The 23,686-nt window shown below is 39.1% G+C and overlaps 1 protein-coding gene across 1 annotated transcript in view; it reads left to right on the top strand.

The window, feature by feature from the left end:
- Positions 1-10,075: 10,075 nt before the first annotated feature.
- LOC100888305 (D(2) dopamine receptor B-like) overlaps positions 10,076-23,686 on the top strand; it is an 86,649-nt gene continuing 73,038 nt past the window's right edge. Inside the window, exons 1-2 of the mRNA XM_030986078.1 lie at positions 10,076-10,117; positions 10,415-10,591. Coding sequence (XP_030841938.1) covers positions 10,076-10,117; positions 10,415-10,591 — 219 coding nt within the window. The remainder of the gene's footprint in view (positions 10,118-10,414; positions 10,592-23,686) is intronic.

Here is a 23,686-nt window from a genome sequence, read left to right as displayed (position 1 = left end):
TAAAAGGAATTTACGTAATCCAAAATTATTAAAAGCTTGCTACTCATTCGTACTAAAAGCATCCTTGATCTAGATGTACATCGAGGGACAATGACATATACAATGAAAAACAATCACGCTCTATTTAGTATTCTGATAACCGTGCCGTGACAGAGAGGATGCATTTATCGAAGCTAAGATCACGCCCATCTTACCAGTTTTCACAATTTCCCAAATCCGATCCAATTTCCGACCGTAATTACACGCACTCGAAAAATCACGCGCGATTTGGAGTGATTAATACCTTGCCATTAGGAGGGAACGTGTGAGGTAAAGGTTGAACACGACGGGAGCAATTACAGCGCTTGTAGAGGTGTTAATGGGACACTCTGTGGGATGCGAATAGCGATAAGCCAAACCCCTATTGTTAAAGATAAACTTTAGTACTGGTAATGCGATTGCATTGTGAAAGAAAAGGTGTGAAAGGATCAGAAACAGTTGATCATGTAGCATGTAAGTATTGGTGTGCACTGCAAGGTTCTGAAGTCATCAAAATCATAATAAATTTGACCGAGTCTCACAAGCACTCACATAGAAAGCTATATATGGGACAACACACATGGTGTCGGGGCTAGTACTACCTTGATTTCCTTGTCTTTCTATGCTCATTACTCAGCCAGTATACATTTTCTTCCAAAATTGTTTGGCACATAACATTTATTTGTAATCTTGAACATTCAGTGTAAGTTTCGTTTGATTCTGTGAGAATTAATTTTTTTTTTACCAGTACTGGAGTTTATCTTTAATCACAACGCAAAGGTGTTTAAAGTCATAATCCAATAACGCTCAAAATGTTTTGGAAAGTCCAAAAGCAAAGTAGAATCACCGTATAGGTTCCATTTTGTCGACCATGAATACCCGTGCTAAGCTCTTTCCCATGACGTTTAATCTCGAAACTATCCATTTAGTTTACGTATGAATGATTAAACATTTTTAATTCATTCTGAATGCATATTACATTGGAAGATATGAAGCATAGATAAATTCTAGCAAAGATGAATTATAGTAAACATGGCTGGTAATTGTGGTAAATATATGAATCAAAACATAAAAAATAATGCCCCATCAATAGATTTTTGCACACTATAAAGACGCATTTGGTGATAAAAACGTAAGCCTTTGATTTAAGTTTAACCACCGTTTTAGCTTTGGATTGGGAATAAAACCCATTATCTAAAAACAGAGAATTGGTGACATTCTTATTGTAATTCTCATCGCCCTGGTATACAAGATGATAATTTCTAAATGTCAACTTTCATGGTGTTTACATGATGGTAATGTAAACAAAACAAATGTATAGAATGATTTTTTTTTTAAATGGCAATGTGTTGAATAGAGAACATTCAATCATGTACAATTTTGTCAGATATCAGTGCACAAAGAAACAAATGAATGTTTCTCTTTCTCTGTAATGGAATTGAGATGAAATATGAAGAAGCAAGAATGTCTCTTCATATTGGGTCAGTTTTCGATAAGGATAATGCTTCGATCCATCATACTAAATAGCGAAACGGATACCATGTAAGATTCCTAAATCAGATAAGGAAATTATGTCACTGATATAGCTTCCGTTCATTTCGTGTTGAGTGATGACTGTTGTCGAAGAAGAAGGAGAAGAGAATGTTCTCCGCACGAACATGACAAATAAAAAAGTTACTTAAATATCATCTCGCCAGAATCTCGCTGATGCGGTGTGAAAATCATGATAATGATCAATATGATTGCGAAGTCTGATCATACTTCTTATCTCCTCCCCAAGACCATTAGCTGTGCCACGCAATATAAAGTAGATTTATGAAATGGCTTCGTGAGACAAACTGTCACGTTGTAATCCTTTTATCCTTTTGGGGACATCTTGTGGGTGTTTGAAGTCAAAACCTTTCAAATGTTTGGCCCCTCGTGAACGAGATTTGTCAAACGCGACACTTTTATATCTTGTCTGCCTCTAATTTAAGCCGTAAAAATGAAATGTCATTTACGTAGATGAATAATACTGTTTGATATCTTATTTGTGTCCTTCAGCTTGACTTGAATCAAGACAAACATGTATGTCCTAAGGTACTCTTTCTATATCTAACTCACTCTAATATGTCAAATTTCTTTAAATTACAATTCTCCCAGGCTAAGTTTCATTGTAATGCTTATATTTTCAACCAATCTATATTCTGATTTTTAGAATGTTAGGCCTATATTAATATTAATATGTTAGTATATACTCAATTACCTTTATGCTAATCGAGATTTTATCTCCCTTCCTTACATGTTCTCGTTATTTTGTGTTCGGAATGAATAGTACATATTTTTGCTAAACATTATATTTTCTATCAAGAAAATAATAAATTTAGAAGACTGAAACCGATGTAGTAATCTTTAAAAAATTCAATAGTTTTTATCGGTTGATTATTATTATTTTTTTAAAGCGGGGGTTCCTCTAATGTAATAGAAAGACAGAAGAATTGCTGTGCTATGAGTATGCCTTATCCGAGAAAGCGTTATCTTTAGACAGAGGCGAAACCATAGATTAATAAGGTAGGTGAAATATACCTGGGCTACCTAGCAAATGTCGTTACCACGCCAACGGTCATGTAAATTTGAAGTCACTCTGCTGAAATATGATTCCTACTAAACACCAACTGATGTTTATAAATAATGTATTTTGTATTATTAATTGAGGGCGTCTACAAACAGGAGGGGTGAGGGGTGAACGCCAGATCTGCACAATGCATTCTATATATATATTATAATAAATTATATCCCCCTCCCCGCCCAGCCAGACTTCCCAATTAGACTCACAGAAGTATATATATTGTTCGAGTGAAATAAATCCAATGTTTGATTTCACTTGCATTCATTCCATGACGTCTTGCACCACACAAGAGCTGGATGAGGATGAAAGATGAGATTCTTAACACAAAATGAGTCCATCATGTTTGTCGATTCATCAAAATGGAGGCACAATTTCCTTCGACGTCGATCAGCGTCGATCTCGGCTGATTTCAAAGCAATTCGAATGAATAAAAAACAAACGAGTTTCCTTCAAAGTGGATAGTAAAATATTCATACTTCGCAAAAACACGTTTCCGAAGATTGAAGCTATCAATAATTTGTCACGTTCTTGTAGCAGAGGTGTAACTAAAAACCGTAAAATAGACGCCTTGTCCGTTTGTCGAAGGGTGAAAATAGTTTCGGCAATCAGGTTTACCTTTCCATGCCGCGGGCTGTCGTCAAATGTTTTAAGCGGAGCATAAAACGATTTTACCAAAAACAAATTATGGATCTTTGCATCTGATCGCCAGCACCATGCACCACCTTAGAGATTAGAAGCTCATTTTGGCATATCATGGAATCGGGATTTTCATAAAAACAAAGAATGAAACAAATCTATAAAGCGTCATAATTTGCCAATTTCTAACTAACAATTTGCATTTCATAGTCATCAATAGTAGGAGAGATGCAAGTATAGGTTGGATTAGATTGTTTTAAAACGTTATGAAAACATATAGCTGCAGATATGCTGCACTATTCTCTCTTGGTTGCGTTACTTTTTCTGATACATCTGATACATCCATTTTTTATGATACATCTTTGAAAAGTGAAACATTAGTTAAAGATTAAAATTAAACAAACAAGACTACAAACATTATCACACACAGACACACAAACGCACACACCCTCACAGATACACCCACACACACATGCCTGAGACTTCAATTATAAAATAAAAAATGGGGGGGGGGGGAGGGGGTCACATATACATTATATATCATATATCTAGTTTACCTATTGTGTTCACAATACATTGGAAACGAGGTATACGTGAACTCTGTATAGCCTGCTCTAATCGGATGAATTAAAGATGAAATCATGCAAAAGGGTCGGTAAGAAAGGGCTCAACAAAGCATTAAATTCGCTTAGAAATTATATCCCAGATAGAAATTCACTTGTAGTCGACCGGGCTCTTTCATACTTTCATTTTTAATTTTCAGTCATATACACGCTTGACTCTCTCTCCTTAAAGGAACAAAAATGGAAGGCGCTTTGTACAAAATGGCGGGAATCGATTATCGGATTACTTTCGTTTCATTTCGATCCAATAAGCTTGATTTGTTCTCTCTATGAATCATTTCATGTGCTGGTACTAGCTCCATAGGATAAAAGAGGTATATCGATTCCACTAGCTTTCAGATAATTAACTTTTTCTAAGGATGAGGAGGAGGGTGATACCAGAAACTAGTACAATGTAGATATGGACAGGAGCAGTGTAAGATCATACGTCTGTTTGGAGCAAAGAGGGCGTTAACTCGTATACTTGAACTCAGTTGAGTTAACGCCCTTCTGACTCGAAACGATAAGGCTATACAATTCGAAAAGTAGACCCGTTTGGTTTTTAAAATCGACAGGATCTGCGTTTAATACTCAACATTTTCGAGGTCTCTGCATTTATCACTTATTTCGGAAATGTTTGACATGTTGGGATAAAGAGAACATTCTTTGGGAAATTAACCAGAAAGAAAACTAGTTTTTCCAAATTTGAGAGAAAAGTACCCTCAGGACAAGATAAGAAAACATTTCATGTTCTGGTGCACAAGAGATATCTTATAGGAAATGTAAAGGAGACGAATTTAGTAAGAACACGAAAAGGGGCAATAATGTAGGCAGTGGGTTATACTTACAGGCTACTGCAGTGTCTGGAGTCCTTAATACGTAGATCACAAACAGAATATCCAAAATCCATCAAACGCACTGCTCGAAGTTGTATATTTGTATGCATTTGTGAGACATTGAAAATTCATATCATGGAAGTCATTTCTTTGTACGTTTAGTACTTGTTTTAATTTCCTCTCGCCATACTTAATCATACTAATTAACACATTTGCTACTATAAACTCAATATTTTTCTCGTTTCTTTCGCTCTAATAAACTTGTATAATGTAATTAGGGCTATGAAATTGAACGAATTTAATTACCGCGTCAAGCCAAAATGTCATTGTATCACAGAAGTCACGTTTCATCCATTTATCACATTCAAATTATTGAACAAAGTAATTGTACAGTACCGCAAATAAAAGAAACATAAATATTCCGGTATACCGCTGCGGAAATCGTTATTATGCACAATTACATGATCAATAGAGCAACGTTCGACAAAATGGTCATTAACAATAATCAAATGTTGTTGATGATTAATCAGCTTTTCATATTTTTTTGAAATTACACATGAGATATTCAATCTATCGAATAATAAAACCTAATTAACTTTGAATGAAAACCTACGTACAGGTCTTACAACACGAGTCTTAACCAGCATATATTTTTCACTTTGTAATGTTATATATTTTGAGTGGTCATTTAAGTATAACAGTACATTTTCGATGACAATACCATGCCTGTAAATACCATGACTACTAGGAATAATAAATGTGCTTCCTGTGCTGGGATGAGAATATATCAACAGTTTTATTCTGACAATTAATTATGGTAAGACAAACAATGAATATGTGGCTTTGAATAATGATTCATCTGAAATACATACTTGATATGACATTTATGAAAACAGTGATAACGGCACTTCGATTTTCTTTCAAAGTCAACATACACAGATTTCTCTTTGTTTTAATTGCATATTGACCCGTGAACGATCCGTCTAGATTCATTTACGGCTGTCCACCAATCCTTCTATACCACCCTCAATTTGGCGCCAATCCATGGTTATGCCAATTTAAGATTTGTGCTGAAATTGGAGGCTGGGACAGAGTGGTCCTATACTTGCTGTCTGCGACGGTTCGTTGAGGGAATAATCTTCTGTTTTCATTGGGCTGTGAGATCGGATTCCACGCCTGGCTAATGTTTCTCAATACAGTCATCATCTCCGGCCCTAGACTTCAGTATCATGATAGGGGCTGCATGGATTCATTATCTCGGACTTTTTTTTCCCTTCTGACTTTGTAGTTCGCGGACGCCATCCTGCCCCCGATTCTCTTTCTTCCTCTTGCTTTCACTTCTGTACTCACTGTCTTGTTTCTTCTCCCCAGACCTAATCAACATACCCAGCCAAGTATTCATTCCATTCATTCCACCACTTTATACTTGGTTATCTAGTCCCTTGATAATTCAACAGTTTTTTCTCTCTTATCTTGGGATGAAATTAGATTTTAACTTTGGTTGCTTTTTAATTGACTTTCTGGTTATATTATAACCTCATACGAAAAAAAGATACAGTTTGAATCGTTACTCTCTCTCTCTCTCTCTGTGTCTTTCTTTCTCCCTTTCTATCTATCTATACGTTATATTTCTCCCTCTCTCTCTTTCTCTCTCTTTATTTCCCCCCTCTCTCTCTCTATCTCTCCCCTTTCTTTATGTTCATCGTCTATAAGGTCTTATCAACCCATAACATTGACCACACACTACAATACTACATATTACATAGTAGACAGATAAATCTTCCAGTGATGTTCTTCGAAAATTCAGTAAATACATGTAGCTTCTTTTATAAAAAAAAAAGAAATCAGTATATTTTTGCTGAAATGCGACACTTATTGGCAAAAACATCTTTATTGGTGGACTCATGTATATCTAATCTAATGCACGTAGATAGGTCAACGACCATTGTATACATTCGAATGATATCCTATTTCAGTTAATGTTAGATTGCGAATCGTATATGGCCCTTTCAATGTATTTATATCGTAGAATGTAGAAGCGAAGAAAAATAGGAATTAAATTGAACTTTAATGACTCTCGTCGTCAACATCAGCAGTGAGTTTCTTAGCAATTATTGTGTCCACGAGCAAGCGATTAGTGTCATCCGAATCACATTGATGTATCATGTATATGGTATCGATGGTGCTAGATACTGCACAAGGTGCATGTTGCGAGAGAGAGAGAGAGAGAGAGAGAGAGAGAGAGATAAAGAGAGAGAGAGAGAGAGGGGAGAGAAAGAGAGACAGAGAAAGAGACACATACACAGAGACACAGAGACAGAGAGGGGGAGGGGTCTTTTTAGCGAATAATGTAGGCAGGCAAACTTATGCAAGGACCCCCTTCTCCTTTTCAAAGCTCCTCGTAAAATAATGATCATTTTGCAGAGGTTTTGTAGTATTTTTGTTGTATTTTTGTAGTATTTCGTAGTACTTTGCAGGATATCGGAGGGTTGTGGGACCTTCCTTAGCAATGTTATGGCCCGGTCCCACTGGCCGACGGCCACAAAACGTTTGCATAAAGGACACAGCGGACGAGCAAAATTTCGCGGGTGGCTCCATCCGTTTTCATCCGCTCCAGAAATGGACAAAATTTGCGAAAATTTGCGAAAACAGTACGGAAAATAACGGATGTGGGTTGTATGTAGCGGGGATGTTAAACGGATGTTCATCGGAAGCCTAGCGGATAAAAGCGGATGGAAGTGGATGACAGCTTTGAATATTTTATATACGAGATGAAAACGCTTACATCCTTTCTATTTCCGTGCTACTAACGATGTATAGACGTTCCATGTACCTTATCTTTCCTCCCTCTTTCCGTTTTCAGCTGCAGCGGATGTGAGTTGCGAGGATGCCCAGAGGATGCAGAGAGGATACAGCGGACGTTTAACGGATGATAACGGACATAGAACGTTTGTTGCTCGTATTTGTCGCGGATTTACATCGTACACGGCGGAAGTTCATCCGTTCTAAAAGTTTTGTGCAGCTCAAAACTTTTTGCGCGGATGAAATCACAGTGGACGGATGCTCGATGGATAGAGCGTATAAAACACGTATGCAAAGAGTACGGAACGGATGCATAGCGTTTTCCAACGGATGGCAAGATTTTTTTACGTTTTACATCCTCTTTGCATCCGTAAGTGCAGTGGGACCGGGCCTTTATGAAGGACTCTTTGAGAGTTGTTCAGCCTAAATCGGAAGCTTTTGTAAGGAAGCACAATAATATTCATGTATAAGGATGCCTCAACCCCCAAGTTATCCCAGGGTAGTAGATTGGCAAAGGTTAATACGTTTTCACGGAGAAGTAAATGCATTCTTTGAAATTAGAACATGGGAAGTTTAAATGTCAGGTCTAATGAGTTCTGTTTTCAGGGTTCGTTCGGCTCAGCAATTAGGCTAGTTTACACCACCAATGAGCATCCTGATTGAGTCATTATGGCATTCTCGTTTGCCCTTTAAGGCCCGCCCGACCAGTCCTCGTTTGGCCACTGTAATTTCATACTCACGTGTTTCTCTTTCCCCCTTTTTTAAATTAAACCTTCACCCTTTATTCCGTTTTTTAGGATGTTTTATTCAATTAATTGACTCCACATTTATCTTTCTCTCTCTTCCATTCTTTCCCATATGTCTGTACTTCCCACATGCCCACCACCCCACCCCACCTCTCTCTCCCTCTCTCTCTCTCTCTCTATCTTGCATTCCCTCTTATTGAATCTCTATTCGTCCGTATAAGCATTTCTGTTTGTCTGTCTTATTCCGTTACTCCCCCTTCTCTCTCTCTCTCTCTCTCTCTCTCTATCCCTTTACCCTCTGCAAAAAGTCAATTTGACTTATCCATATCTTTTCCATCGGTATCTCTGCCCCTTGATTAATGCGAGGTTCCAGATCATTACCAAGTTTGATAATGTCTGGTCTAATTGTCTGTCAGAAGTCTTCGACCGCCTGACGTTTACGATGCGTGTCTGTGCGTTTGTGTGTGTAAGAGTTTGTGGGTTGGGCTCCTCGTACAGTGGTTAACCTCTTAAACGGGGCTTGCCCGGAGCCTCTTTTAAGTTCTAATTCGTACACATAATGTGCCCCATGTTTTTCCTTTTGTACCCTTTTCAAATGACAGACCCCAAATGCACCAGAGAAGTGTTTGATTGATAGAGAACTTTTTAACGGAGCATGCCCCCTCCCCTATCTTATGCATTCTCGCTCCGTCCTTGTAAATGTCCAAGCCTGTTATGCTAGGAGTCCACTGGGCCGGCGCCAGTTGGTGCCAGTTCGCGCCAAAGATTATGTGATTGGCGCGTAGTGGCTCGCTGTGGCGCCGAATTAATGTCCGCTCGGCATGTGTCGCCAAGTGGAATAAACTGGGTGCCATATGGCGTGCGCCAAATGCCACCCGGCTTGCTCCAAAATGTTGCGCCAGTTCGCGCCAGTTTGCGCCATTACACGGCCATTTGATTCCAAAATTCACCCTGTTGGCGCCATTCGCGCCAATAGACGGCTACTTTGCGCCACTTGGTGATTAGTTTGTGCCAAAGGTCGCCAAATTGGTTTGAACTTGCCGCCGCTTGGCGCTACTTGCCGACTAAATAAATACCGGCCATTGGCTACCTGGTTCAGACCCTCCTCAGCTGCTGTATGAACAACATCTCTACTAAATATTTACAATTTTGATATGTCTGAGGCTTTTGATAATGTTGGAGTGATGATGCTGCTCCATCAAAAGATGATGAGAGATGCTGAGGTGGCCACTGCCTATCAACTTATGCTGGCCAATCCTGAAGAAGAAGAGCCTCCTAAGAAGAAAAGGAAGCACAACTGGTGGTTTAGACCCATGCTCCACCCACAGTTGAGGGCCGAACGTGGACAGTACCACACTTTGATGGAAGAGCTGAGTGAGAATGACAGGAGGAAGTTCAAGAACTACACCAGGGTGTCCCCAGAGATGTTTGATGACCTGTTGGTCAGGCTTACACCCCACTTGCAGAAAAAGGACACCCACATCAGGAAGGCCATTCCCTTGGTCTCAAGTTGTCCGTCTTCCTGCGCCATCTCGCCAATGGGGCCACCTATGCCGAGCTGTCTTTCAACTTCCGAATGGGCAAGGAAACCATCCAGAAGTTTGTCCCTGATGTAGCCAGAGCGGTAGTGGATGAGTATGCTGCAGAAGTCATCTAACTCACCACAACCAATGAAGGCTGGCTTGAGGTTGCAGGTAATTTTGAAGCCAGGTGGAATCTTCCTCACTGTCTGGGAGGCTATGATGGAAAGCACATCCGTCTCCAGAAGCCCAACAAATCAGGCAGCCTTTACTTCAACTACAAGCAGTTCTTCTCGGTTGTCAGAAGATGGCTCTGGTAGATTCAAAGTACCAGTTCCTGTGGATCGATGTGGGTGGGGTTGGCCATCAGTCTGATGCCCAGATCTACAACAACAGTGAACTGAAGGAGTGCATTGAAGCTGGCGCTTTAGGCATCCCAGATCCAGCTCCTCTTCCCCATGATGATGAAGAGCACGCTATGCCGTACTTCTTCGTGGTAGACTATGCCTTCGCCATGAGGACGTACATGATGAAGCCTTATGGCCGGCGTAGCATGGACCAACAGCAGAAGATCTTCAACTACAGGCTGTCCAGGGCAAGGCGTGTGGTTGAAAATGCCTTTGGTATTCTGGCTCTGCGGTTCCAGTGCTTCCTTGGCCAGATGAGACAGGAACCAGACACAGTCCGCCTGCTCATTGAAGCTGCCGTCATGCTGCACAACCTCATCAGGAAGCACTATCAGGCATGGGACATCCGCATGTTGGACCAGGAGGATGCCCAGCACAACCTCATCCCTAGAGCTTGGAGAACTGCCGCCATCACTGTGAGAAAGTCCTGCGATGCCGCCCTGCTGTTATAGGCGGCAAGTGGCGCCGAATGGCGGGCAATCAGGTGGCATTTGGCGCGAAGTAGTCACCAATCGGGTGCCGTTTGGCTCGCGTAGTGGCGCAAACAAGGTGCCCCTTGGCGCCAAGTGGCGCCATGTGGCGCGAAATCTCATTGGCGCAACTTAGCGCGCGCCATTACATTCCAGTGGATTCCAATAGGCGGATTGTTTGCGCCAAAGGGCGATATGTTCGCGCCATTTGGTGCCACTTGGCGGACACTTGGCGCTGATTGCTCGATGCAAGTGGCGCGACGAAAATTTCAAACATTTTGAAATTTTCTTGCCGCCACATTCAAATTTGGTGCCGTTACGGGCCACCACGAGCCAGTTGGGAGGCAGTTTGAGCCACTTCACGCCACTAGGCACCTTATTGGCGACACTAGGCGCCACAGTAAATTGCATTGGCGCAAACTGGCGCCAACTGGCGCGGCCCAGTGGACTCCTAGCATCAACGACTTGATATAAAAATCAGCCTGGAGAGAAACAAAGCAATTGGACATATCTTGAACTTGTACATACAAAGAGAGACAGATAGTGACAGAGAAAGAGAGACAGATTAATACATTAAGTGGAAGGGACAGAGGTACAGAGAGGGAGAGAGACAAAAAAAAACAGACAGAGAGGGGGAAAGAAGGAGACAGAGGGAGAGAAAGAGAGAGAGCGAGAGAGAGAGATAAAGAGAGAGAGAGGCAGAGAGTCAGTGGACAATCCCGGTTGATGACTTTTTGGCCTCATCATATTCACCATTTTGAGGAAAAGAAAACCAAGGCGGATACGCGACTCCCGTGCAAAACGTGACGTACCTTGTGGAAGCCACCTTAACAAGCTGTCACGTTGATTGATCAATCTTTAATACGGTGTTTGACATCTCTTCTACCAAGTAAAGCGTGAATGAAATAGTGAAAAGCCAGTGGAAATACGAGGGACGGGAACAAATTATGGCACTAACTGTTTTTGCAATACATTTTGTCCAATCTGGGGTTGTTATCCTGTGATTTGTGTTATCACTAATATTGGATGCTCTTTTTTTATATGCAGGTCTACTTTTTACCTTTGCGTTTCTCATCAGCAAACTTGTGTTTTATTTTGATAGAATTTTGTTTTGTTATTTTTTTAGAATAGGTCTTGCCTGAGAACACACAGCATTATTCTTCAGAAAGTGTGCACCAAGACTCATTTTATAAACCAGTATAACCGTTATAAACCAGTAGCAGTCAATTTCAAACGTGTTGCCTGAAATACACTGTGAAAAATTTGGGCAATATTATTTCAACACTTTGCCCAATCTTGTGCCAAAGTCAACCCAACCATCTATCGGGCAATATTTTGCCCAGTGGTATTTGTAAACGTAAGTACCCGACTTCACACGTGCATAATTGTTTCGTATTTTTACCGAAATTTGGGCAAAGATATGACCCTTCAACTGCCCGACTACGGTAGCCCACTTTTTGGGAAAATCTTGACCAGCTGTTGGGCAAAATACGAAAAAATTATGCACATATTGCCCCATAGATGGTTGGGTTGACTATGGCACAACGTTGGGCTAAGTGTTGAAATAATTTTGCCCAAATTTTTCACAGTGTATAATAAAGTTTTCTTGAGTAAAGCATATACCTTCACCAAATTAATATAACCAGCTACGTAAGTCAGTAGGAGCTCTTTGATTCAAACTGTGATATGTACAGAGGCCAATATGACGTCATACTTTTTTGTTCGTGCCCGCGAATCTGACAAAACCTCATAACAGCCTGACAGTATGATGTACAAAATTTGTCGACGCTTTCCTGTTGGTCATTAAGATTTAGTGACAAGCTAGTTTTTAGTCAGGTTCTGCATTCTGTTGCCAATTTTCTCACATGAGCTTTGCAGAAATTTGACACTTTGGCAATATTGGCGCCAGTTTCATTGAGCAATTCGATGCGATTTGTATTTCATTTGGGGTTGTCCCTTTTTTAAAATTTATTGAACGTTATTTGAATCAGTCAGGCGCTAAATATAGAAAAAGATGGCTCTTAGTTTGTTATCATTCACTTTGTAAAACAGATAGGCTTACAGCTATTAATGACATCTGAACAGCAGTCGGAATTATTTTAAAGGAACCAACTTCCCACTAACCCTTGTATAAACGGTGACCCGTTGTTCCTTTTACATCTATCGTGCTGATTGTGTGTGAAAGCATGAAACTGAGATTGGGAAACAGTTGGAAAAGTAAATCTCTGATGTTACTCCTCTTTTTTAGGAGATGCTGTCCGACAAACAGAAAGTGTTCTATCAAATGTGTTTTAACACATATGACATTGATAATTAATATACAACTGTATGATTATTGTGAGGGGTGTGTGTGTGTGGTAGGGGTAAGTGTGTTGTATTGTTTTGTAATTGCAATATTTTTATGAAACAGAGTCCTCATCATTTTTTTAAAAGAGCAAATTGTTTTTATGAGAATTTCTTCTTACATGATACATGACGAGAAAATTGACAATTTTCCGTTCGCCAGTCTGCAAGCCGAGCAAAAACTTACAGCTCATCAGGAAACATACTCGGCATTCAGTACACGTGCCTTATCAAAGATGTGTCTGACGTGATGGATGGGGGAAGTTCACATATGTCTTAATTGACCAAAAAAGTGTCTATCAAAACACAAGCATCGTGAACATGATGATGATCATGTAATTATCAGAAATATGTGATCAACATTTTTTATAGAACAAATTAGAGAGTTAAAATTCATATAATCGGAGAGTAGAGCTGTTTTTTAGAAGGAATTCAGAACAAGTATTTATCCAAATTATATCAATACTAAATCGATATGTGTAGCTAACATTCATTAATCATTTAGCGGCCCTGTATATATACAATTGTCCGTATACAGTAAGGGCATTTCATCTTAATTTTAAACATTTGTTGGTTTATCCTTTTGGCTTTGATAATGCTAAATGTTCTGTTCCTTGCTTCTCAAGACACTTGGCGGGAAGGACCTAACAAAATGGTGACAATTATTTTGAAAAGTGATGGTGGGAACATTCATATGCATCCACAAGAAACAGATACTGTACATACAAATGTGAACTTGCCTCATGTTGGTGATTTATCGTGTTGAATGAGAACGAATGTACACGTATGTCTGTTCATCATGTGACGTGTGGCATGCGTGGGGTATGTTTATTTCTGGAAATGTATGAATGATTGCAAATAATGCTTTATGTGAAGTAAAACCAGCCTCAGCAATGATCAATCCGTAAAATTGCCTCTATTGGTCTAAATCATATGTCCTCTTCTTCATATATTTCGTACCTTATCATGTTGAGTTGAAATGTAGAACTACAATAAATTTTACCAATCATTCCAAGCATGAAAAAGTAATTGGAAGATAATTCGGGGGAAATACAATTGAAACATTGGTTTGAAAATTATTCTGATAACATTTTTTAAATATATTTTACAGACAGAGAGAGACAAAATAACAGATTTTTCTCCATTTCCATGACCACACAAGGCTTATCGAAATGTTTACATTATTGTAAGGAATCCCAGGGTAGGATAAATGACTCAAATATTCTAAATAAAACACTTGAGCGGTTAGAAGCTGAAATATTAAAAAAAATGGTAATTTATTCAAATAATGATCCATTTGCTAGAGAAAAGAAGACAGGAAAAGCAGCAGAATCTTTTTGTTTCGCGCCTTAAAATTGTAGCTTGAGCGTTGATGTGCAGCGGTAGAAAAGCGCGAAACAGTCCCATGAGTTACCGCATCCCCCTTTCTTCTGTCTTTTGTCTTCTAAATTATCTATTCTTTCGTCTTTTATTCTTTTTGCTCTCTTATTTTGTCCATCATTGTGATAAGATCTTGTGGTTAGCGTCCCAATGTAGCCAATTTCATCGCCAGGGACTTGAAATGAATTCATGGTTAGCACGCTACCCTGCACTGACAAAACATAGACAAATAAAGTATTTATCGTGTCATCATATCCACATTTATCAGGGAGAAACTCGCTTTATTCTGTGTTTTAATTTTCATCATGCCCTGCTTCTTTCAGCTGCAAGAAATGTAAAAATTTTCGAGTTGGCTAGTTTCGTCCCAATGTTTACATTTTCATTTGGGTCATGCCGTGGAACATAAGTACAAATATAGAACAACTCTATTTTTTTTACAGAAGGTTAAGATGCATTTAAGCGTTAAAATGCATGGTTTAAGCCTTAGTTGTGTCTTTATTCCTGTATATTACGGCCCCAACGTGTAGGAATGACACAAGGTAATATAGACCCTCGAGGTCATTATATTCCCCAGTGCTTCCCACATCTTCACAATACAACTTACCTGTGTATAACAAGTGATTGACATTTCGTCTGTCTTTGACTTCGCCGTCTACGTCATCAGCTAGCGGTATGAAATCCCCTTAGGGACCGAAGCAAGGAGAATAGCAACATCACAGACCACAGAGATAGATATCAGTCAGGATTCTCTGCCCGTGTCCACTAGCGTAGTATATAGGATGCATCTTAAAGGCAAGATGTCATAGATACGGACTGCCCGGTAAACGCAGCATTATCTCTTGATCGCTTCCCTCTGATGCATACGACTTTTATACGGACAAATGGGTCGCTTAATGATATGGGCATGGGTTATTTACAAAGGAATTAATGTCCACACTTCAGATAGTGACCTGTTACTGCAGCATTTCACAATATCATCCATCTCGAGTCATCTTACGATAAGTATATTTCTCGAAAATATAATATCTAGGGGCCAAAGCTTTAAGGCTCCGATGTTTATCGGCTCTTCTGTTTAAGCATGACACTTCGAAAAGAGCTTGCTTGTAATTGATTTAAAGCTTGATAAAGTGATTATCAAATAGATAGGAATGCTTTTTTCTAATGAAAGCTTGCTTTTTTTATTGCGAGTTTCTACCTTTTATTTCCTAAGTTGTTATCAAGCGTTGGTTTCCATTCACTGTTCGTCGATTTCTATCAAAGGTGTCATAAAATGATCGTGAAATGTGCGAGGATTCTTTTATGGGATGAACGATTGCCTTGTTTATTGCGAGTCCTTACCTTTATACCAGGGATAATACTCCTACGTGCCTTAATGCGTGACGTTTCCAATTTAGAACATGGTTCAAACTGTCACTTCCGCGATAAGAGGTGTCTTGGTAGGAATTTAATGTGAGATGAAACGTTTCTGACCTGCTCAAATATTAATAGCTTACGTATTGACGTCATGTTTACACATTCAAAACATGAAGCGCCCTCGACCATCCAACCGCCTATCTTGGCACATTTATTTTAATACTTGGTTTTCATTTGCAGCACTATTAAGGGTCTCCGCTTTTACCACATTATGGTGCATCATTGATCAAGAACTTGCTCTCCTAAAGATTTCACACTTTTTTTGGGGGGGGGGGGGCAAGGAACTTAAAGGGTGAAGACACGATGTATTTGTTATCATCACTTTCCCGATATTAAACGAAAGTAAATATCAACTATTTGAATAACGATTGAAATTGATGAAAATCTTATTAACGTTCATGCTCTCTTAAAATCTGTACTGGGGAATAGAAAACATCCCCCAAATATATCTACCTTCATCATTTTATAGAATATTTTGACAGGGTAGGTTTTTGTTATATACATGTATAAATATCACTGCAACATTATTATGAAAAGATAAGTTTTTGTGTAGTTCGCAAAGAAATGGTTTCTACTAAATTGGTTTGTGTTCCTATTGTTCAATATAAACGTCCTGCTATACAAGCTGTCGACATTGCTTTCTTCGAATGTCGGTTGGAAATTGTTTACCGTTTGTATCCAAAATCTTTTTGTCCTTCCCATGCAATTTATGTGGTATCTGCCTCCATATTATCCACTTGTTTGTCCGTGTCACATCGCATCTAGTAACTCGCCAGAAGTTATTGTTTTGCGTTATTTCTCTCGATCTCATCTCTCTATAACCCATATGGTTAAATCAAAGTGTAGTGCGTATGTATCACAATGTTCCGAACTAACTCTCCCTTTCTCCCCCGCTTCTATCCCTTTCTCTCTTTCTGTGTGTCTTTCCTTTTATTTTGTATCTCCTTCAATCTCTTCTCCTCCATACCTGTCTAGATTTTCAATCACTTTCTCTCTGGATATGCTCTCTGTTTCTATTTGTTTTTCTTTTGCCTTCTCTCTCTTTTTTTTTCTTCTTCTTCATCTTCTACTTCTACTTCTTCTTCTTCTTCTCCTTCTTCTTCTTCTTCTTCTTCTTCTTCTTCTACTTCTTCTCCTTCTTCTTCTTCTTCTTCTCCTTCTTCTTCTTCTTCTCCTTCTTCTTCTTCTTCTTCTTCTTCTCCTTCTTCTTCTCCTTCTTCTACTTGTTCTTCTCCTTCTTCTTCTTCTTCCTATAAAGCTCTTGATCCCTTCCTCTCGTTCTCCTCCCACTTCCATTTTGAGCCCGTTACGATAATCGGAAATCCGACGACAACCCCAACCGATAATGGGATGAGGAAGCGATCTTGAGATACAATCACAAGTGCTTTTACACGGCCAAATGAGGAATATGAAATTAGAGGTCAAGGTTTCTACATTAGCCATAATTGAATGAGCTCTTCAGGTCTGTTTATGATTATTCCTCTCTTTTGCCCCTAACATGAGCAAAAGTCGCACAATCTGATAAGAGTACTTGTATACTAAATAGGCCTTAGCACGCAATAGTCATTGCGCGTTTACAATCGGACGCTGTATACGAGGCATATACAAGAGCGGACATCGTCCAATAACAAATTTATATTACGGCGTAAGATCAAATCGGCCCCTTGTAATAAATATAACTTTGTTTGCAACATCCCAATAATACAGTTTGTGTAAGTGAGTCGGGCGAAGCATGTACGATAACAAATTGGTAATGAAAATGTATTACTACATAATCCCATCGCGGAGGTCAATTCGCTCAATGATACATGATAGTATAGCCGAGCTATATACTTTTGACGATTCCGAATGGCCATCCATACATATATATCCAGCCTGTTTTTGGATGGAAAACCATCCGCCTTTCTTGTCTCTTTGCATTTTTTGATTAGAAAAATGAGGTTGTTTTGATCCTCAAAGAACGATCCCCAGTTGAAAACAACTGAACAAAATAGTGTTTCTTTTTTTCTACAACGAAACAAAATTATCCGGCCTTTTCCAAATTGTCCATAGGGACACAATTATTCTATATATAGCCAATATTAATGGGTCTACGTTATGGTAAAATATGGATAAGATAACCATCTGTAGTTTCTCCCTTGTCCAATTTGCCGTTCGGAAATATTCTATTACTCTTATTGATTTTCAGATAAAACAGAGTATGCTCGATTTGTACATTAACAAAAAATATCATTCTAAGTCGAATCGTATTTTTAACCTCATTTTTATTTTATGAAATTGTCACTTTCATCTTTCTTTGCATGCCCGCAGTTTTGGTATTTATAACTTGGCCGTTGGGTACACTTTGAAATGCATGTGAGATTTTATGAAGTAGGATGTTTTACTCAATTTATTTATAGTAACCGCCAATGGCGGTTTGGGCCTTGGGGACAATTGTTGGAGTATTTATTTATGAATCAAATACAATTTCAGGATATCTATATTTTCATGAATCATTAATTGATTACAAAATTAAGAATTCACCTTTTTACAGAGTTTTCTGCCTACAGACAGGAAGGTAAATAGGTCAGTTCGTCACTATGTCAATATGTGTTATCTAACTGAGATATGAAACTACCAATGTTAACATAATATGACGCCGTACGTAGTGTACATTTTACCTTCAAACTAATACGCCATTCTTCTCCTTTTTGTATCCTAAGTCCCAACTACAGGGGTTATTTCAGATGAAAAATGGAAGTTTTGGTAAATTGGCGTGTGGAAACGCTCCCCCTATAGACCGAACGAATGTTATATTATACAGTTTGTTTTCTTTGTATATTCTCGATTTTAATATCATGTTTATTTATTAAGTTTTTACCCTTAGACGTTGTTCATTTAAGTAAAGCGCTTGCGAATGATACGTATGTTAACGCTATGTAAATACTTTTATTTACCATTATTATTATTACTATTATCATTTTAAGTAATATGGTATTTATTACCATTATTTTTATTTTATTTTATTATATCTATTATTACTATTATATTATTGTTATAACAATAATAATTGTTATTATTATAATCATTATTATTATCAACCGTGTTATTCTGAGCAAACATATGGAAGATCTAGGGATATGTTTATGGAAACGACCCCCTAGTATGAGCAGTAACTATCGTGTCTTACGACAGAAGTGTGAGACGGATGAGCGGGATTACTTGCTCGTATCCTGAACAGACTCAAATGCAATCATCCCTAAATCCTCTTCGGATAAACCCAGGCATTCTGTTTGAGGACTAAGCTATTCATGGCTGCTTCTTCCCCCTCTTCTTGCTTGGGAATTTGTGACTTGATGGCCTACAGCAATAGCACATCAAACGGAACAGTCATCGGCGATCAGGAATACGAATGAAGTCAACTTGTATGAATATTGCTTGGGGTGGGGGATTAAAAGACAATGTAAAGCTTTCATCTGAGGATTTCATGAATCATCTTATACATTATGGTGCTACAATATTACTTCATTTAATTTGAAATATAGACGAAAGTATAGATATGTATATATTATATTGGTGCATTAACTTCCGTTATCAATGGTTTGATCTTCTGACCAAACTCAATTGGTATGCAATAATCGTAAAGTATTATCTAGCTTCTTGGTAACAAACAATTGTGATGATAAGGAATTTTCCCGGAATGTATCCTTCCATTATGGACAAGTACAAAATGGGTTTGAGCGCGTTTTTTTTGTTGTTGATGTTGTTGTGTAAGTTGTTGTTGCTACTGCTGTCGCTATTGAAAGGAAGACAAGACAGAGAAAAAGATACATAACAATAACCTGAGGCGCAGATGGATGTGGACAGGTAAAGACGGATTTTTTAAAAAGCGATCGAGATATTTAAAAAGAAATTACCACCAGATAGAACACATATTCGTCGATCTATAGCGTAGCATTCAGGCAATTCGGACATGCTGATTTTCCTCTAGGAAATGTTGATAGTTCCCTTTAACCTTCGCTCTTGGGTCTAGAACACTATGCAAACGATGTCATGTTTACAGGTAGTAGGGGAAGTAGTGTGAGGTTGGGCATGACTGAACCGGCCTATAATACTAAACATTTATTCACAGCGGCTTAGTAGGGACACTCGGTGGTCATCCAGAATGAAGTGTGTGGAAGGAGGAAACAGAGACAAAATATAGAGAGAGGGGAAAATAGATCTATAAAGAATGAGAGAAGGGGAGAGAGATGGAAAGACAGAGAGAGAGAGAGAGAGAGAGAGGGGGGGCTTCAATACTTCACATTTATTCACATCGGCTAAGAAAAGACACTTGATGGTCATCCAGACTGTATTGCATATGAAGGGGAGACTGAGAAACACAGGGGAATGGAGAGGGAGAGGGAACGAGAGAGTGAGAGAAAAGGAAGAGAGTTCTCTTAATATTGGAGGGGGTAGTTGGTTTGCAAGAGAGTGAGAGAGAGAGAGATAGAGAGAGAGGGAGAGAGAGAGAGAGGGGGGGATGAATGACGCTGGGATAGAAAAGAGAGATGTAGATTAAGAGGCAGAGGCGGGAGAAAAGAAACAGAGAGAAAGAGACGGTAGACGAAGAAGAGGGAGGGGATAGGAAAGTAGGGAGAGGGTGTCGAAAAAGGATGACAGCGAGACGGTAAGATAGAGAACAGGAAGGGTGGGAGAAAGTAGGTGAGCGAGAGCAGTGGCGGATCCAGGGGGGGGGGGGGGGGGGGGGGGGCCCGGGCCCCCCCCCCTTGAAAAAAAAAATAATGAATATCACGTGATTTTTACCTTTTTTGGGGGTTGGGCCCCCCCCTGGCGCTCAAGGGGGGGGTGCAAATTGAATTTTTTTTGAGGATCAAAAAAAAAAATGTGCTCACTACCCCCCCCCCCCCCCCCCCCCCCCCCCCCCCCCCACTGAGCGAATTTTTGGCCGGCGCGTTTTTCAAATTTTCGGGAGCAAAAAAAAAAAAAAAAAAAAAAAAAAAAATGTGCTCTGTACCCCCCCCCCCCCCCCCCCCACTGAGCGACTTTTCGGCCGGCGCGATTTTCAAATTTTCGGGAGCAAAAAAAAAAAAGTTGGGCCCCCTCCCCTAAGAAATCCTGGATCCGCGCCTGAGCGAGAGTGTGTCGAGAGAGAGAGAGAGAGAGAGAGAGTTTGACGTTTGGATAAAGAGGGGAGAGGGAGGTGAGAATACTTGAGAGAGAGAAAGGGGAAGAGAAAGACATGCAGGGGGCTTGGAGAGAAAGAGAGAGAGAGCGAGAGAGGGGGAGAGAGGGGGAGACAGAGATAGAGGGGGAGAGAAATAGATGTAGGAACGGCAGATTGAGAACTGAGTCACGTCACCTAAGAGGCGACCATCAAAAGAGCAGTAAAATATATTTTGTTTACCCAACGGTTCCCTTAAGACGCAGTACCAGCTGCATAAATAGATACAAACTGGATCCTCATTTTTGTGAAGGTTTAGCGGTACTTCATGGATTTGTCTGTGCTTGTGTTGTTTTATATAGGGTAACCACTGGACGTCCAATCAATTACATGAATTATGGACTCGGCTCCATTACAACTTACTGTAATACGAGGACATTTTGATGGCGAGAGATATCCTATATAGAAAGGTTATTGTGGAAGGTTTAGAAATCTTTCAGTAGGCTGTTCTATAGGTTTATAGGTTCCATTATAATAATGTACATGTTCCACATCATTAAGAGATGTAGGCTAGTATTTGTTAACATGTTTGAAGAGAATACACTCCAGGATCCCTGCTTTATTTCTCGTTTCAATATGAACCCATTTACATTTGATAGGTTTCTTGGTTATTTCAATTATCTGGAAACAATTTTAGTTTTTAGAAAACACAAATTCCTTCAGGTAATAGACAATCAAAAACAGTCCTTCAATTTCTTACCGGACTCTCTAGATTTGAATTCAGTTTTTGATATTGATGCAGAAGATTTTGATCATTCAAAGTTAGTACAGTATACTGCCTCAAGGTTGACGTTCATTGCCTTAACCACTATCAAACACAACTACGTAACTTCTAACTTCCAACTTGTACAATAAAATAGTGAGACACATTTTATACTAAGATCTATGTTTTTCCATGGGTTAACATCGCGATCTCGCTTCGTTTTTAACCGAATATATGTAATGTGGGCTATAGTATTTCTATGATGCTTTTATTTTTTGCATATCTGTTATTTTTTACCCGCCACAACTCACAATCCTCGTTCCTTCTGATTCCCGTAGCAGATATAGTCTCTTTTTGGAATTTCCCTGCAAATACTCCATTAAGGGGTGATATTGCGGGTAATAGTCTCTTTATGATGGGGTATACTTTTGGGTGTCCTTGTATTGAGTGTTGTATGAATATCTAGATCTAGATGGACTACTGAATTCTCGTTAAGCCAACATAAGTGCGCCAATGGGCCGTGCAATAGCATCAACTACCATATTGTCACGTGACTCAGCATCAGTGGGTTATTCACCTTAATCCATCTCCTGATTTTAGGATTTTGTTATCTTTTCAAGTTTGTAAAAAAAAAAAATATATATATTATTGTGATTTAAATAAAGCTGAACCGGGGGGAATGTTGAGGGATGTGTATGCAAGTGTAGGTATATGATTTGTCCATTTTTCAAAAGCAGGTTATTAAGGGAAAGTATTATACTGTATACAATATGTAAATATGTTGCAACAAATAAATTAGATTAAATATCTGAGCAATTTAAGTCTTAGGCAGATAGTCCTTTTAATTCAGTTATTTTAAGATAATTTATCATTAATCAAAGCAATTCTGTATCGTATCAATAAGCATCATTTATAAGATAATTCGGGTTGCCTTTGGATGACTATCTATATAAATTATACCATCGTCTAAACAAAAATAGAATTCAGCATATTGGGATTTGGAGGAAAAAAACTACTACAAAACTTAATCTAAGAAATATCTCTTGAAATAAGTTGTCACCTGTACCATCCTTAATGCCAGTAAATGCCTTTCCGTCTTGCACTCCGCCTTGAAATGCGAGGGTCAGCCCCCACTTGACTTTTGCCAATCTTGATCAACCGTTTTGAACAGCTCCATACACATCCTGGTATGCAGCCCGGCGCCGCATCACAGTCCACTGTCACAGTCTACCTTTCGACCTGTGTCATGCCGTTGATCGCGGGATGTTTTTTTTTGCCCGGTCACGTACTAGCTGGTTGATACCTATATTCATGTCGATTTTAAAGAGAAGGTTGAGTTCTGGGAAGAGGTGAAAAATGAGCATAACTCATTCTATTTATGCAAGTGTGGAAGAACATCAGTTAAGACAGTCATGTTCCCTGAAAAGCATGGCTCTTCAAATGCCTTCATATTCTAAATATGCATGTAACGTCGTAAAAATCGGGGGCCGGCTTTTTACGCCACGTGTTCGTGTAGTCCCATATACATCTTTCTGTGCAAGTGTTTGTAACTTTACCAAGACTTGGCCACATTTCTTATCATTTTGATAATTCCAGAACCTTGCAATACACACAAATTCTTGTATGCTAGATGATCAACCTTTTCTGGTCGGTTCCACACCGTTTCTTTCACAATGCAATCGCATGACCAGAACTCAACTTCATCTTTAAGCATTATGCGATCTAAATTCAGACTCTGTTTGTAGTTGATGATGGTATACATGTATACAGTTTAATTACACGTAGCACATATTTTGTGGTCATGTTAACGCGGTAGACGTATACTTACCGTAATTATGTAAAGGTGTTGTTCACTTGGAAGGGATGCCTTTAGGGTACGTTGAGATAAATCTAATGAATTCTATTTTGGAGAATTCCCAAATTGAGAATTCATTTCATTTGCTTATCAAGGTGTAGTAATGTTTACAATTAGGTGTTATTTTGTTTCCTTCCTCTCCCT

This window comes from Strongylocentrotus purpuratus, unplaced genomic scaffold (genome assembly GCF_000002235.5).
Source record: "Strongylocentrotus purpuratus isolate Spur 01 unplaced genomic scaffold, Spur_5.0 spur5_scaffold_15, whole genome shotgun sequence".
NCBI lineage: Eukaryota > Metazoa > Echinodermata > Echinoidea > Camarodonta > Strongylocentrotidae > Strongylocentrotus > Strongylocentrotus purpuratus.
Note: the sequence above shows the minus strand (reverse complement) of the source record. Positions and strands in the feature narration are given on the sequence as shown.